The following is a 16,817-nucleotide window of genomic DNA, read 5'->3' on the forward strand; positions in this document are numbered from 1 at the left end:
AAGCTCAGTACCTGAGATGCGATATTTTTGCAAAGTGCCCCTCATTGGTGCCCCTCAATACTTTGTTTCCAAATACGAAGTCAGAGTTTTGTATCATCCTGCTAATAAAAATGTATATATGTATATGTATATATCTAAATCTATATTGTTTAGTTTTAAGTGCTAAAACAACCGTTGGGTAACCAAAACTATTGTATTCTATTGCGAGAGTATAAAAAACAGTTGACTAATTATGCTAATTAAAATATGCTTTGAGCAAAAGAACTGAAATTGTGTTCGCCTCTTGTAAAATATTGGGTGGCGTCAGTGTATTTCAGAATTAAGAAAAATCAAAAGTACCACACAGAATTAAATATCATTTAATATATATCTACCTAGATATTATATAAACCCACATATATGTCACAATTATAAAGCCACTGGCAATCCAAACACATCTTCGAACAGATAGCTTTTGTGCTTCTCATAAAATTGTTTTTCCTCAACAATTGTGTTTGCTCATAAATGTGTGAATATATATTTTAGCATTTTTTATTGTCTTGTATATAAATCTTAAAATATTAACATAACGTTCTTTTTTTGGTGTCTTAAACAACTTTGCCTTCTCCATATTTTTACACATTCCACTTCAAGACAGTTCAAGCAATAAAACCTCTACAGAGGCAGAAGGATGCTTCGAGTATTAAGTGTACATTGTACAATTTTAAACATAGGTTGCACTTTGTTGTTTTTCGATGGTTAGTAGCATATTTTGTTGTTTTTCTGCCTGAAAAAATATCAAGCAACTTTCCAAATTTCAGGAGGTTTATCCGAACATAGCGCCATATAAAGGGGCTGAAAATTATAAGATAGAAAATTTGTTTTAATTTTGCGCAAAATTAAACAGAATCACTTTAAAATGATATCGATGCGTACATACTTAAATGGAAAGTTTACTCCCTTTTACTGCTTTTATGTTATTTATGTATAAATATTGCGTTGCTATTGGTTTTCACAATGGAACATCCACTTATGTGTCCTTTCAAAATTTTCTTTAATGCAAACATTCTATATATAAAGCATCAATCAGTAATCAAACACTTCTAATATCAGCTTTTGTTGTATTTTTCACTATTAACTAAACCCCTTTATTCCATGGTTATGGTTATGGCTTACTTTTAGGGAAATTTTAAGCATTTCCTTGTCGTTTTTAATTTTGAAGGGCTTTCATGTGTGTATGAATATTGTAAAGCTCGTTTAATTGTCAATTAAGTAGAAAATGTGAACCTTAAATGTGTAAATTAGTAAGTATGCATGTTTATATCATACGTGTGCCGTACAATATGAAAACATATATGTATATATATTATCTTTATATACATATAATTAAGTGAAACAAAAATGGAAATAAGGTATGACTTTAAAGGTATCGTATCATAAAAATTTATTATTTAAGTTGCAAGAAAAAGGTTCCATAATTGAGTAAAATTTAAAAGGAAACAGTTACACCATTGAAATAAATTAGCCCCATCCTAAGTTTTACATACACATTATGTATTAAATTTCGTAATTAACGTCTTAAACGGTTTGAGTTGAGATGCAAAGTCGGAAATCACATTATCGCGTATATTGCGGCTAGGGAAAAGTTTGGACTGATTACACTAACGTTTGTTCTTGTACTTATATTAAATATATGAGACGTAGATGTAGTATTGACTAAATTGACTCGATTTTCAACTGGATGTTAGAAACTTCTTACATTAAGTTGGTATGAGCTAGAAAAAGTCTACCTATACCCGATGGATTAATTTGCAACTATATAGTTTTTGATGCACACTTCTAACTTTTCAAAAATTAATTACATTTGGAATTTGATCACAAAAGATGTCGGTACAAATGGAATTACATAAAATGGAATATTATTAATAAAAGTTTATAAATTTGAAATTACTTAAATAAACAATTTAAATTTGATTGAATTATAAATCTTATTCATTCTCGAACCGAATATTAGCATTAAAAACTTGTTTTTGGTATTTCGAAAATAAAAGTTCGCGTATATTCAGGATGGTTATGTATATAAAGATGTAAAGAGTCAATCACCTGTAAAATAATCACACCAAACCAGTATTTAGAGATGTGATAGATATGTTATTGTAATTAAATATGTAACTGGAAGCTTATTTTGTATTGGCATGAATCATTCGTGAATCTTCTTTCCATACGCTGCCTTTTCGCTATTCATTACTTAATCCTCACTTGAAAAACTACATCCACCATTCTAGCCACTAGTCCACTGTAACCAGCCACCGAGCCAAATCCCAAAATTTATTTGGTAGGCGGACCGAATATTTTCATAGCTTATTTTATGGTGTTCGCCAGCTATCGCCTTCGTTCGTTTACTACAGCCGGTTACCATAATAAAGATAAAATACATATTTTTTAATTCAATTTTAATTACAATGCGATCAGGGGATTGAGCAGTAGCAACAGCAGTGAAATTTCATTTTAATTGCTTTTATATTGCATTGAAGAAAACTTCAAGCTGTAAATAGAGAACAGAAAAATTTAAGCTAGATCGAGACACAACGAAAAGGATGTACATACATAATAAAGACTGATACATACCTACAAACGAAAATGTGTACTAAAAATTGGCTTTCTGTAAAATCAACGGCGAGAAGTGCGAGGATAATGAGTTACCACTTACTAAGCCATTCCGATTGAGATTTGCGGCGGAACCAGATTTTTTGCCTGGCGGCAAGGCGGCCACAAAACGAATAAATGGTGAATGATCTGAATCACGGTGCTGGGGAAAGCAAAACTGTTGCCGGTATAGTGCAATATGTTTATAGGGAAGCCAATTAATGCCATGACATAAATTCCACTGCATGACTTGTACTGGGTGTTTTCGCTTGAGGCCCACATTGCTATTGGAAAAGCAAAAGGGAAACTGTAAGCAAACAAAGTGAAACAGTGTAACAAAATAAATAAGCAAGAGAGTTCGGGTGCAAACGAATTTTAGAGTTGCTCGCAATTTAAAAGAAATGAAAACCTTTAATAAAAAACATCGCTTTGGGTGAAACAATATGGTGCGCGCGCCGTCTACCTCTATTAAAGCATCTTGATTTGCACTATTTCGAGATTTCATTAGTTTTCAACTACTGATTAAAGAGCTAATTTTCAATATTGCATACGAGTTTTGTTGGGAAAAGTTTAGTGATAATGAGATGACGAGCTTACGCCCAATTAAAAAGAAATAATTTATATATTTATACCGACTACACCTCATCTGCTCAGAGTGCCAAAAAACTTTCAGATGAAAAATCAGTCTGAGGACAAAAATATGCATATCTTTGGTTACATCGAAGCTATAAAACCCTTCATAAATTCAAGGACTCCTTACCAGAACTACGATCGGTCAGTTAGTATGTCAGCTATGTTTTATTGCGATTAGATCTGAACAATTTCTTCGGAGATTACACCATTGTCTCAAACAAACAAACAATCTGAGATTTTTTTTCAAAAATTGCGTCATTACCTTAGGCAATAATCTATAAAATTTCTTGAAGATATCTCATCAAAAGAAAAAGCTTTCAACATAATCCCTATTTCTCTTTCGCTCAGGCAGCTTCTAGGTGAGAACAGGACGGGTGCAAAATTTCAGATCGTCATTTTAAAAACTCAAGAGCTAGCTATTTAGAATATAGGGATGAGGACTCGTTATTCTGATCATTTATATATGCACTTTATAGGGTCTCAAACATTTCCTTTTGGGTGTTACATACAAACGTCGTGGTAAACTTAATATACCCCGTTAAGTAGGTAAAAAATTTCAACATGTATTTTTCTCAGATCTCTTTAATGTCATGATGAGCTTTTTACCACTCATTGTACCGAAGTATATTCTATATACATACGTATATAGTACAATTATTAACTCCAAAATTACATAATGAAGTAAAAGAGTAGCGGCAAAATTATGTGTAGCTCTCTCGGCAATAGTGACAACGACCGCGCTGGTGATGGCGATGATGGAGATGTTGATTATTTTAATGACCCAGAGGCGTTTTTATTTCACTCCACTTCGTTTACTACAAAATGGCCCGCCTTAAAAATACTGTCATACCCATATTATCGAACGTCCAAATCGCGTGCTAAGCAAAGTTTTGAACATCTTCTTTTCAACCTAACTTCAATGACGAATGAAACTAGTTATTTTCTAAGTGTTGTCTGCTATAAAGCTTCTTGAACATGAGCGGAAGATGTATGTATGTATTTTGTGCATATTTAAGTAAGCAAGTATTTGCTTATGCGGCTCTTGATTGAGACGTTATGAAATATTTGAATTTGTGTGGGTTATTTGGTCAGCAGAGAAACTGAAAAAAATGGTTTGGCATGGGGTTGCTACTTACCTATTTCACATTTTGATGATATCATTTGCAATGGCTACGGATGAGTAAACTAGTAGGTAGGGAACTACTATTTTAATTGTGAAATGTTGATATATACTAAAACTTGATATACATATGTACATAAACTGAAATATTATTTTTTTGTAACATAGACAAATTTCTCTGTTGAGAGGCACATTTATAACTTCTATTTGCATTTCTGTTATTTTCTGCTACGTTCAAGTTTTGTTATACTTGTAGGCTTTGTTTTTCTATCACTCTTCATATAATTATGGATCGGTTATTTAACTATTGTAAATTATCGAACAAGTGTAGCTCTTTTATTTTTTGATAAAGTTCATTCCTTCCCTTTTTGAGGTGAAAACATCTAGACGCTTTCTTCTCCATTGTCCGGCTTTCGCCAGACCCAGGTTAAAGCATCTCGGTTGCCATACTTTTTACAAACTCATCGAATTGGCTGAAATTCATATTAAGCACCTCAATAAATTTGTTCTCTAGATGTTTTGTCGATATGCGACGGCCCTTTTTATTCAAACCTAGGAGTTCTGGGTATCACAAGTGAAATTATCCACGGCTGCAGAAAAAATTAACCTACTTACTTATCTTTCTGTCTTTTAATTCTAACTTGCACGCTTACTTATAATGAATAACATAATACTCCAGACCTTCAAAATTGCTTTCAGATAATTTAAATTCTCATTTAACTAATTTAATATAGAAATATTGATTTAATTAATTTCGACTCTTTACTCATTTCTCTTCTCCAATATATAAAAATTAATGTTACGGTTATTTTGAATTTCTTTATTCTACGAAACGACACGATTCAGACCAAGACAGTATTTAATGAATTTTCCAGTCATATAGCATGAACTTCTATTATTTCAAGAAATGGTAAACAACAGTGACTGATTAGCTGATAATACTCGTATCAATGCAACAAAGTGAAAACAAAAAAGACTTACAACACATAAAGTGAGTAAAGTGGAACATTTTAAATATATGTACATATGTATAATAATAACCAAGCCGAAAAAATTTCGTCAATAACCCATTATAATGTTTATGCTTCTGGAAACATGATATATGTACATATGTACCAACAGACATACATATGTATGTTCATTTAGCCAAATGAAATGCTTATAACGTGTCATGACGGTAATTTCATGATTGCATGTACGCGCTAGTGCGGCAGTCATGATGCAGATGATCATGGAACATACATATTTATGGCGAAGCGTGGGTACGCACGGCGCATGTTCCGCATTCACGTTTGCACCTATCAGATGCACGACCGAATGTTTTATATACATACATACATTATGTGTATGTACATATATTTACTCTCTTATGCACATATTTTTATGTTAAAAGTGTGCACAAGTGTAACAGATAAACGTTATGAAAAGTTGATGTTGGAGGGATTAGGCTCGCAGTGATTGAATACCAATAAGAGTACAACTATAGACTCATATCGAATCTACGTTGCGAAAAGAAAGTTAATTAAATGCGGGTAACGTATTATTTAATATCTTTTATAGTTAATATAATATTTAGTAACATATTGTGTATGTAAAACTACACTAGTTTCCCGTCATTTTGTGCTTTGATGATAGATGCTGTTTCTTGCTAATTTGGGATTGCTAAAACCGAAAATAATCTTTCAAATTTCCTAACAGGTATGATTTTTTGTGTTGTAGTCATTAGGTGTAAGGTTCAAATCACCACCATTTAAATTAGAAAAATAGTTGTACGTGGCGGAAATTTTGTGTAGTCAAATTCGTAATCAGGACACCTTAAATACCCCACAGACCTCTTAACACATCAGTCGCAAATTTTACCTTCAAGTTGGTGTTCATTCCCAAAACACAATAAAACCTGAATTTTCAACGACTCCAAAATGAAGATTTTTCAAAGGAAAGTAATTAAAGTAAAATATTCTCAAATCGCCAGCTAATTTCAAAAATTGATGGCTTTCCAAGCTCTACCAAACTATACGGGCTCAATATTTAGAAAAATAAATGAACTTAGATAGTAATAGGCGCACATTAAAAACCTTATGTTCCATTCCTTATATTTACCTACTATTTACATAAAATATTATTGCTTTCTTACACGCTTCTTTAGAATTCTGCGCTACACATTAGAAAACAGGAATTCTGAGCTACACATTAGAAAATAGGAATTTAGAAATTGTGTATTAGAATTTTGATTTTCTTTTTATCCCAGCTTGTTATTGACTTGAGGACTTTAATCGTATAAGTATCTTATATGTGTTTATTTTTTCGCTGGAAGTTACTTTGTCGTTTATTGGTTACTATCAAATAATTTTATAGAAGGTGCTGCACTTCAGACAACTACCAATTTGCGGTAGTTTTCCTTCGCAAAAGTAGATGTTGACCTAAACAAATTTTCGATTAAAAAAATATCAGTAAGATTTGAAATTTATTCTTCTTTATTTATTTAAGCAGTGGTAGTTGACATTATTGATGTTTTTGGTTTGTTGGTATCTGTTTAGAGAAGTACTTACTCTCGCTGTTGAGTGGTTAGCGTGAACCAAAGTTTTACACTTTTTAGTATTCAACTATAACTCTAAAATATAGATGCATTTAATATCTACATTAAAAATTTATATTAAATACTTTTTCGGTTGAATGTGGTATGAAAATAATATACGTTAAATTAGTAGTAAATTTATAAGTAAGTGATTTATATTGATCCATAGAAAAATAGCTTTTCGCCAAAGCTCCTTCACACTAGACGATTTTTTCATGTATGCATCTTAATCTTAATATCTTAATATAACACCTTGTACTTAAATAAGTTCCTTCCCTAGTAGAACGAAAACGAGGACAACTTACAGCTCGTAACACTTCCTTTATAAAAGCAATTAAAATATGTTTCCATTATTTCAATAAGCTAACACCGAAGATTAAGGTCGAACCCATGCTTTGTCAAATGAAAATTCTAAGTCAAGGAATCACTGATACATCGACGTAGCAGTGGTAACTAATACATGTTGTAGGAAGCCAATATAGTAGGATGTTCAATTACATCGACGATTGTTTTATAAACAGAAACGGATATACGGATTCACGTAACCATACACACTTACATGATTTTGTTCCACACCAATATCATGTTACATGTGAAAGATGGCGGATATGTGTGCAGGTGCTGTCGAACATTGCAACCAAATATTCGGTGCATGTCGAAACCACAGCTATTAAATTTGCTGTGCAATACACAGGCATATCTATTCGAAGTACAAATGCTCGCTGCTGTCCGTCAGACTTTGACTGCAAAATACCACCAAATCTGCTTATCTATTAACGAAAATTGTTTTCGAAATATGCTCTGCAACATTCACCACAGATGTCATATATTTTACGATGCCAATGCAATTAGTATTTACTGTACAAACGTATTTGTGCTACTTACTTCTTTGTTGAGCTGCATATTTGTCTAAAGCTGCAGTACCTTTCGTTTCAATTATTAGCTCCAAGGAATCGAGGCACGTACGGCTGTCCTCCCTGTGGGCACTTTAATTGACAGATTTAGTACTTTTCAATTGTCTATGCGTAAAATTAGTTTCGAAGTTTTCACAGTACAGTTATAAAAAAATTAATAAAATTATCTGGCTTTATCCATCGATTTTCAGTTTGAATACTATTGTCAAGATATCTTTGAGTTAATCACAACTACCATTAAACAACGTTTTTGGTACAACGATACACTTTTTTGGAAAAATGCTCCCTTTATCCTTTCCAATAACTCCCACATTGGCCGTTATATGTTATGTAGTATAAAGTCAACTGAAAGTTCGAAAACCTTTATATTAGGTATATGGAGCTATGGAGAGTATTGACCCGATTCAGGCCATTTTCAACACAAGGATATCAAGACAACATTTGCTCCGAATTTCCGACACAGGTTGACCGATGTTTTTGGCGAAAAATCAGTCAAATGCACTGGGGTCTACAAATTGCATTTGGGTACGTTAGAGCTTGATTAGTTATGTTTTATATTTTTGAAAATTTTTAGATTCTAGCTTTGTTTGAATCCGAATATATTGAATGGTGCTTGAAAGGCTTGATAGAAAGTTAAAGAATCATATGATATTTAAATTGTACTATATGTAAAATAGGCGTTATTGTAGTCTGATTTCGATCATTAATTAAACAAAAAATCGCCAAGATACGGAATTTGGTTGAAATTGGTCTAAACGCCCGGAGATATAATATTTCACAGAAATGTGGGAAGTGTCTCTCTTTTATCATCATAGGTTTAAAATTTAAAGTTTCTGACGCATTTGGTTATTGATTAATCGAACATTTAGTATTTTTTAAGAAAACCGTATATGGAGAGTTTATCCATTCTAACACTGTCGGTAGGGATTCTTATAAGATCGGGCGAATTTGGTTATTGTAACTTTAGCGGTTTACCATTTATGTACATTAAATCCATTAAATGCGAGACCACTTCTATTTCTTCAAAAAAATATTTCAGGTGCCCCTTGTTTCTGCAATCTTCTGTGCCAAATAAGATTTATAAATTAATTTAGTACTTCGTTATGGTTATAGGTTTTCTATTAATGACGTTTTGTGCAAGTGGCAGGAGTTCAACTATGCCCAACTACGAACTTGCTCTTAATTTTTCAAGGAACACGTCTTGCACAGACGGAATTGAACTCGCCTCGTCATTCTAATCATTTATATACTATTTATATAAAACCCCATGTGCAAAATTCACCCACAGTTTCGATGGAATTTCCGGTGATCACGGATTTTGATTGGCCCATATGTTGATCGTCATTTATGTCCTCACGATCACTTTGAAAACGTTGTAATCTCTTGTGCACTCTTCTACGGTACAGGCAATCATCGCCATAAACTTGTTTCATCAATTGAAATATTTCGGTAAAAGTTTTGCTAATTTTAAAACAAAATTTAATGTCGGCTCTTTGTTAGAAGCTCATTTTCGAACCGATAACACAAACATACTGACACTCAAAACGCAATCACTTCACTTCCAATCAATGAAATGTCATGAAATTCTCACTGTACAATCGATAAAGATAACAGATTCTAACGGCTCAGTCGACATATAGATGGCGCCACCGGGGGGCGCTAGATTCAATAAGTCTTCTTTACTTTGGAAAGCACCTTGCATAACTCGATTATTTTTAGGTGATACAAAAAACCATTAGGTGAACAAAACTATGTATCATACTCTTTAGCAACATGTTGCAAGAGTATAAAAAGTTCAACAGATTCTTGGCGATGTTATAGCGCCGAATCTTCTCGATCGAATGTAAGCGTTTGAACAGCTAAGTACCCAAAGCCACGAAATTTTAAAAACTCACCCTAATTTTAAAGACACCTCGATCGCAAAATATTAACGGGCTGGAATGGCTTACAGATTTGCAAGTAGTAATTCACTATTGCCGAAATGGAAAGAAACATATCACCCTCTTTTCAAAATCTGGAATACACATGTTACATATATATTTTCGGTAAACATTGATGTCACCGATCAAAATCAAAATCTTGAATACATCTGTGAATGGCATTATTTATTATTATTATTTGGTTCAGTCTTATTTATGGCAATGTTAATTATACTTATCTATTAAAGAAAAATAAACTACATATTTATTTATTTGAATGACAACAAAACAAAAACTGGTCTATTTTTACTTATTTCAGTATCTCAAAACTGCTTTAATGCAAATTCAGACTCCGAATAAAATCAGAACCCAGATCACCAGTACAAGGAAAACTCATTTGACAAAACCAAATTATAAAACGTTAAAAAATTTAGTGGAATGATACTGTAGTGCAGTGCAGTATAACATTTTAGTCATAGAACAAAATTCTTAAAAATGGAATACCCAACCAGCATCAAAAGTTTAAATCCCCTATGAATTTGTGTAACAAAGAAATGGCAATAAATATAGCAGATACTGGCTGCTGTTATTTTCTCTTAATAAAGTTGTACAGTGGCGTAACAAGAACGATATATAGTATGTAATAGTAATAAAAAAATGTAGTAAGGGAAAGTACCAAAAATTTGCTAATAAAAAGTTCAGAAAACAAAATTTAGTAACCGATTTTTATAAGGTTTCTAACGCTGTAAACAGTAGGCCTGTCTTCTTCCTCCTCTCTAACGTTGGTAAAACTGAACTTCTAAATTTCTTTGTGACGCTGCCGCTACGGCAGCCATTTCGCGTTAAATTATCTAAAGTTTGCCTGCGATGCTAAGTTAAACCACTTAAATTACATACTTGAAGCACAACAATTGCACAGCGAGTTAGAAGACGTGTAGTCGTAGATCTGCATCGAAAGAGGAGACATTGGTGCCATTCTGAAGAGTGGTTGGACACGTACAAGTATACATACGCACACATCGGCTTAAGCGGAAAAATGAATTTCACACTTTTTCGCATAATAAATTTAAAGTTGTGCGCAACAGCGAAAAAATGTAATGGAAGAAAAATAATAAAATAAAAGAAAAGTGAAATATTTTGCATATACCAGAAAATCAGGCAGCAACACAGCATACAGAGCCCGGTCACCATTTCCCCAATAATTTCTTCCCGTAGCAACCAGTATAGTGACAAATTCCATTTAAAATTTGTGAGAAGAACATACGCACACGTACATTCTTAAACGCTGGCTACGTTGTGCTCCGGGGATGTTGAACGTAGGTAAGGGCGGTTTGAACAAGTGTGAAGATGGAATGGGTGGTTTAGGAAGCAGATGCGTACTGCAAGCACGTAGCAACTTTGTAAAACGGCAGAGTTGGAAAACTTCTACGTTTTTTTATTGTTCTAAAATAAATAAAATGAAAGTTTTTTAAACCTCTGCGTGATATACGCGTATACCGGGTTGGTAATATAATATGTTATATTTATGGTTTAGAAGGAAGGTAAACAAGAGTATATGCTAAGGCGCATCTATATGTTTTGATTTTTTACCTCAGATATTGTATGCTTTATAACATTTTAAAAGCTATAACTCGCATTCTCTTTAACGTTGGCGTTAATTACGTCAAGACACCAACAATTAAATAACTGCGACCACTAACTTTCATTTACCACTTCCAGATTTGGAAGGCTAATATTTTTCATTTATTTTCATGGTTTAGTTGTGCTCACAGTTGACGCAACTTACCTCTTAAGTTTCGTTTGCGCTGTTTTGTGTCCTCGCAGTCTTTGCTAGTGCATAATTCCTTCAGTTTTCTTTTTACCGCCTATCCTTTGTATTTGACGTTTCCCTCTTTTCGCCATTACATATTTTATACACACATTTTCAGCATTAACTTCCATTCCTTAACTATTGTTCTGCTGTGGACTTGTGAAAGAATAGCAGTCGACTTTAGAATCTGTAGGAAAGGGTAACGAAATGAGACGTACACAACTTGTCGGTGTAGACTTAAAGTAAGGCAATCAATTCGGCTGCCGACTAAGGAGTTGATGCATTTGTTGAGTTTATTTTTTAAACTTCTTGTCCTGTCCACTTTATTTATTCAGGTCATTTTCATCGCATTTATTCAGCCAGTTGTTTGCATTGCAAATTTTTAAAATGCTTTGATGATCTGAACTCGTTTGCAATTTTTTTTTGAAATATATATATATTTCATTATTTTTTGTGATTTGTGCTGATTAACAAAGCTATTTCCTGAATTTGTTATTTAAATTTTTTAACCACGACTTTATTTTTAAGTACTAAAACATTATTTGTAAAACGTTGTTTTGAAAAGATTGAAGTAATTTGATGGTGTAATACAAACTGAAATCTAAATGAATGCTAAAACAGTACGAATAAACTAGTTTAATACAAAGGCATTTTTAAAAGCAGAAAAATTCCTTAATTTCTCCGCATCCATCAATTTTTTCACGATCAAGAAATTTTAATATGTCTTATCTTCTCAGATCCATTTAAATTTTGGCAAGCCATAAATACCCTTTTTAAATTCTTCGTTTGAAACAAATACCCTTTCTATAAATCTATCTATGGAAAATGAAAATTGTGGAAGAAAAAATTTAATTATTTGAGTTTACAAATAATAAGTGGTTAACTTTTTCAAAAGTGTTCAATTTTTTTTTAAATAAATACAAATTATTATTATAGTGTATGCCGTTCTTCTAAAAAAATCGGTATAATTTTAGTGCACTTGACTATGTTTGCCATACATTTTAAAATAATTTATTAAACGCCATTTAAATACCATAAAAATGAAAAATAATCTGCAAGCAAGCAAATGGCAAATGCTCGGCCAACCAAAACCGGCAGCCAGTCAAACTTGCAATTCATGTTGGCGTAAACTTGTTAATGCCTTCAGGGCCAGTTTATAATGCACGCATAATGAATGCGTTCACAAACACCGCAACACCAGTCAACACGCATACATAAATATGGGAAGCTTTTTGTGAGTGCTTGAATGTGTTTGTGCATACAAGGGTTGAGTTGAATGTTACTGGTGCAATCATATACACAATGGTGTGCATATAGACCCGTGAATCCTCGTCACACCATGCAGTTTAGCTGCAGAGTGGATGCATATGCAATACATATGAACAAACGTACAAATGTTTGTATGTACATATATAATATCAGGCCAGTAAATGAACGAGATACGTTTGTGTAAGGTTGCAAGGTATCCACGGCGTTGAGTAAATGCGTGTGCTTGAACAATTTTATTATTATGTTAAATGCTTTTATGTAGTATAACAACATATGTACATATACATACTTCTATGTGCATCCAAGTTGATTGTAGCAAGGGTAATATACAGTAGAGTATACCTTACGTTGATGACTACGACGATTTATGAAATTGAGTTATTGCACTTGAGGCAAATTAAATCTCATAAATATTTAAAATCAGAGATTAACTGCCAAAGATGCATTGCGTTTGCAGATAGAAAACCGGGAGCTATACTGACGGTACTAACGGCAGTCAGAGACTGGAGAGTATATGTACGCATGGGATGCACAATGTGCTACCTGGTCATACCGTAATGATGCAAATAAAATAACTGAATTTCAGTGGTTTTATCATATAAGGTTAAACATTGGAGTCATTGCAATGAACGCGTGAGTATATCTCGTAATGGTTTGAATAATTTAAAGATATATTCTTTATAATTTAGCGAAATATCAAAAAAATGTGAACTCCATAAAATACATAATAATACTTAATATCTAAATATATTTTCTTATATTGTACATATTATAACTAACGGCATTTAGAGACTTTTGCATTAATTTGTACTGATGCTCAGCTACATAACTAAAACAAAGTTTTCCAAATATAAAAAACTTTGATCAATAAGATTCAATCATTCCAGAACTTATAACTGAGAACGTAAATTATCTTATATATTCTCTGACTGTAGCTTCATCAATACTAATGTATTGCCGTACAGCCGATTTTTCGTTAGAGCACAATGATCGAGATACTTTTGACCTAAATTGAAGAACAAATCTTATGTACTTATACATATGCACGTACGAACAAAATCAGTACATCAGAGTTAATGTCCTACATGGGGTTTATTTGTTATTTTACAATATCAATGTGATTAAAAATATATTAATTTTTTCCATATACATATGTATGTATATAGATAATTTCCATTCAAAATATTAACACAATATATTTTTATGCTTCTCGTTGCTACATACGTAAATGCCTACTCGCTGTTTTAATCATCCCCAACTATGTTTTTTTCCTTTTTTATTTTTCATATACATACGTATTGAATTAAGGACTTTGGTTTTTTTTCTTATTTTTACCTTTTAGGTACAAATGGCCTCCGAAGACGTGGCCGGCAAACGTATACCCGCTATCAGACGCTCGAATTGGAGAAAGAATTCCACACCAATCATTATCTGACCCGCCGACGAAGAATCGAAATGGCGCACGCACTCTGCCTCACCGAACGACAGATTAAAATCTGGTTCCAAAATCGACGAATGAAGTTAAAAAAAGAAATTCAAGCCATTAAAGAACTCAACGAACAAGAGAAACAAGCGCAAGCGCAGAAGGCGGCAGCACAAGCGGCGGCGGCAGCGGCGGCGCAAGCGCAACACATAGGCGATCAAAACTAGGAAAAATCAACTACAAATTATTCATATTACAAAAATAATTATCATAGCTATAACCCTGATGCTAATAATATTTTTAACAATAACTTTACATCCAATACATTATTAACAACTGCAAAAAGAAGCCTAACAACAACACCTACTCCGGGTTCCCATGCAACAGCAGCAACCATTTACAATAGCACAACGTCAACATCATCGTCAACTTCGATGCTGATGCCGATGTCGATGTCGTTGCATTTGTCAACGCCGTCATTGTCCGCATCTTCATCACCCGCATATCACGCACACTCCCACAGAGCAAATGCAAATGCGAATAATTTTATCGACAGTTTAGGCAATGCTAACATTAAGTATAATCGATTGAATTTTATTTTAAACCGAAATATTTACGAGTATTCCGCAATGAGTAGTGCGCATAAGCTTTACTGAATTTCTATATTTTAGCAAATATATATGCATATATGCATGTATACGGATGCAGATCACTTATATTGTTGCCCTCATGTTATGTTTAATTTCTAATTTTTTATTGTTATTTACAAAGTTTCGAAAAATACTACATTCTACTACAAAGTCGAGGAAATCTTATTTTACAAGTGTTATATGTGACTCGGCCAACTAATATATTTATTTCTTCAATATATTTATGTGTCTTCTTATTAAATGTTTGTTATTGATAATAGCTTGCATGTTCAATCAATGTTTGTAATTCCCTAAATTTAAATCTGCTTGCAAACAAATGCTGCAAAATATAAACGCTTGTTACGTATTCTATTGATGTGAGTTTTAAATTATTATTGCCATTACTCAAGTAAGCAAAATAAGATATTTTTGTCAAATTTAGTTATTATCATACTTTATCGTCTATATAGTATATACCTTTTAGATACTCTTGAAGTGAAATCGGAAATCACAATAATATGTAAGTGTTAGTTGTGTATCAGTTATTTGGTGTTATGGAATAGAGTTGCTTAAATAAATTTCTTAGCGAAAAAAATTGTTTCCGTTTTCCTTTAGCGAATTTTCTTTAATTGGAACTATTTTAGCAGTATAACTTAGCCATAAAAAAAATTTGAGAGGAACTATTTTCCTTATCCCTTTAAAATTAAGGCTTCAGTATCTGTAAAAGCTGATATTTCCACAAAACAAAAATTCAATATACATTGTCTGTTTATTTGTGATCTCGTAACTTTTTTTTATAATATAGCTTATTTAATGTTTTTGTTGTTAAACATCAGTACAACTCCAGTAACCATAATTTACGGTTGATAATTTTGAGTAATTGTTTTATTCTTCTTATTTAAAAAAATAGTAAAACAAATCCTTAAATTAAAATATACATATTTGTGGGACTTCGGCAATGTAGACGCCTGCCGTTCCATGTGGAAAATTCACTAATTTTAAGTGCAATATTTTGATAGTAGTATATGATGATTTAGTAATATGTTTAACAAAGAAAATAACTGCAAAATGAAAAAGACAAATGAAATATTAAAGGAAAAATAAGTTTGTGTCATGAATATTATGCGTGTATCAAAATTTCCTTATTTACTGAATGATTGGCATAATAGTATATATGCTAGTAACTTTTATTTAAGAATATTTATGTATATGTATACTTACACATAATTATAGAAATTTCAAAATCACAAAGCGAATTTTAAGTAACGAAATAATAGAATTTATGATCTAAAATTTTGTGTCATTAAAGCAACTAAACAAATTAAATATATATTTCAATTCAAGAACTCAGCCAAGAACATGAAGCTTCGTCGATGCAGTTATGTAATATGTAATATATAAATGGAATACATTGAAAGTATACTATAGTACTTAAAAATGTAAGTTAAGGAATTTAACTCACATAATAAATAAGTTATTTTGTAAAAAACAAAAACCTTTTAGAACCGAAGAGAGCCAACTTTTCATAACCAAACAGAATCCTTCAACAAAATGTATACGTAATTAGTGAGTAAGTGCAAATAATTCTATTGAAAATAACTAAATATTTTTAAAATTATACATAAACACAAATCCACAAAAACAAAAATAGTATAAATAAACTGTGAAGCCAGATACGTAAAGAAAGATTACATTTTCACGAAAATATTTACTATACTATACATATAATATATGTGTATATATATATTAATAGATTCATGAATCTCAAAGGAAGATAAGTTTATTGTGGAGTTTAATATTTATTCTATTTTATTAAATGAATAAAAGTAAGTAGCAATAATTAAAGGACAAATATACGTAATTTGAAAGTAACTGATTGTGAGGCATAAACAAAAAGAAA

General features: G+C 32.2%; 1 protein-coding gene across 2 annotated transcripts in view; it reads left to right on the forward strand.

The window, feature by feature from the left end:
• Window positions 1-15,009, forward strand: part of LOC120782655 (homeotic protein ultrabithorax) — a 139,764-nt gene extending 124,755 nt beyond the window's left edge. For both annotated transcript variants that reach the window (XM_040115027.1, XM_040115028.1), the window contains one exon: window positions 14,208-15,009. In XM_040115027.1, the coding sequence (XP_039970961.1) occupies window positions 14,208-14,515 (308 nt within the window). In that variant the 3' untranslated portion in view covers window positions 14,516-15,009. The remainder of the gene's footprint in view (window positions 1-14,207) is intronic.
• Window positions 15,010-16,817: the final 1,808 nt, after the last annotated feature.

Source organism: Bactrocera tryoni, chromosome 1 (assembly GCF_016617805.1).
Source record: "Bactrocera tryoni isolate S06 chromosome 1, CSIRO_BtryS06_freeze2, whole genome shotgun sequence".
In the NCBI taxonomy this organism is placed as follows: domain Eukaryota; kingdom Metazoa; phylum Arthropoda; class Insecta; order Diptera; family Tephritidae; genus Bactrocera; species Bactrocera tryoni.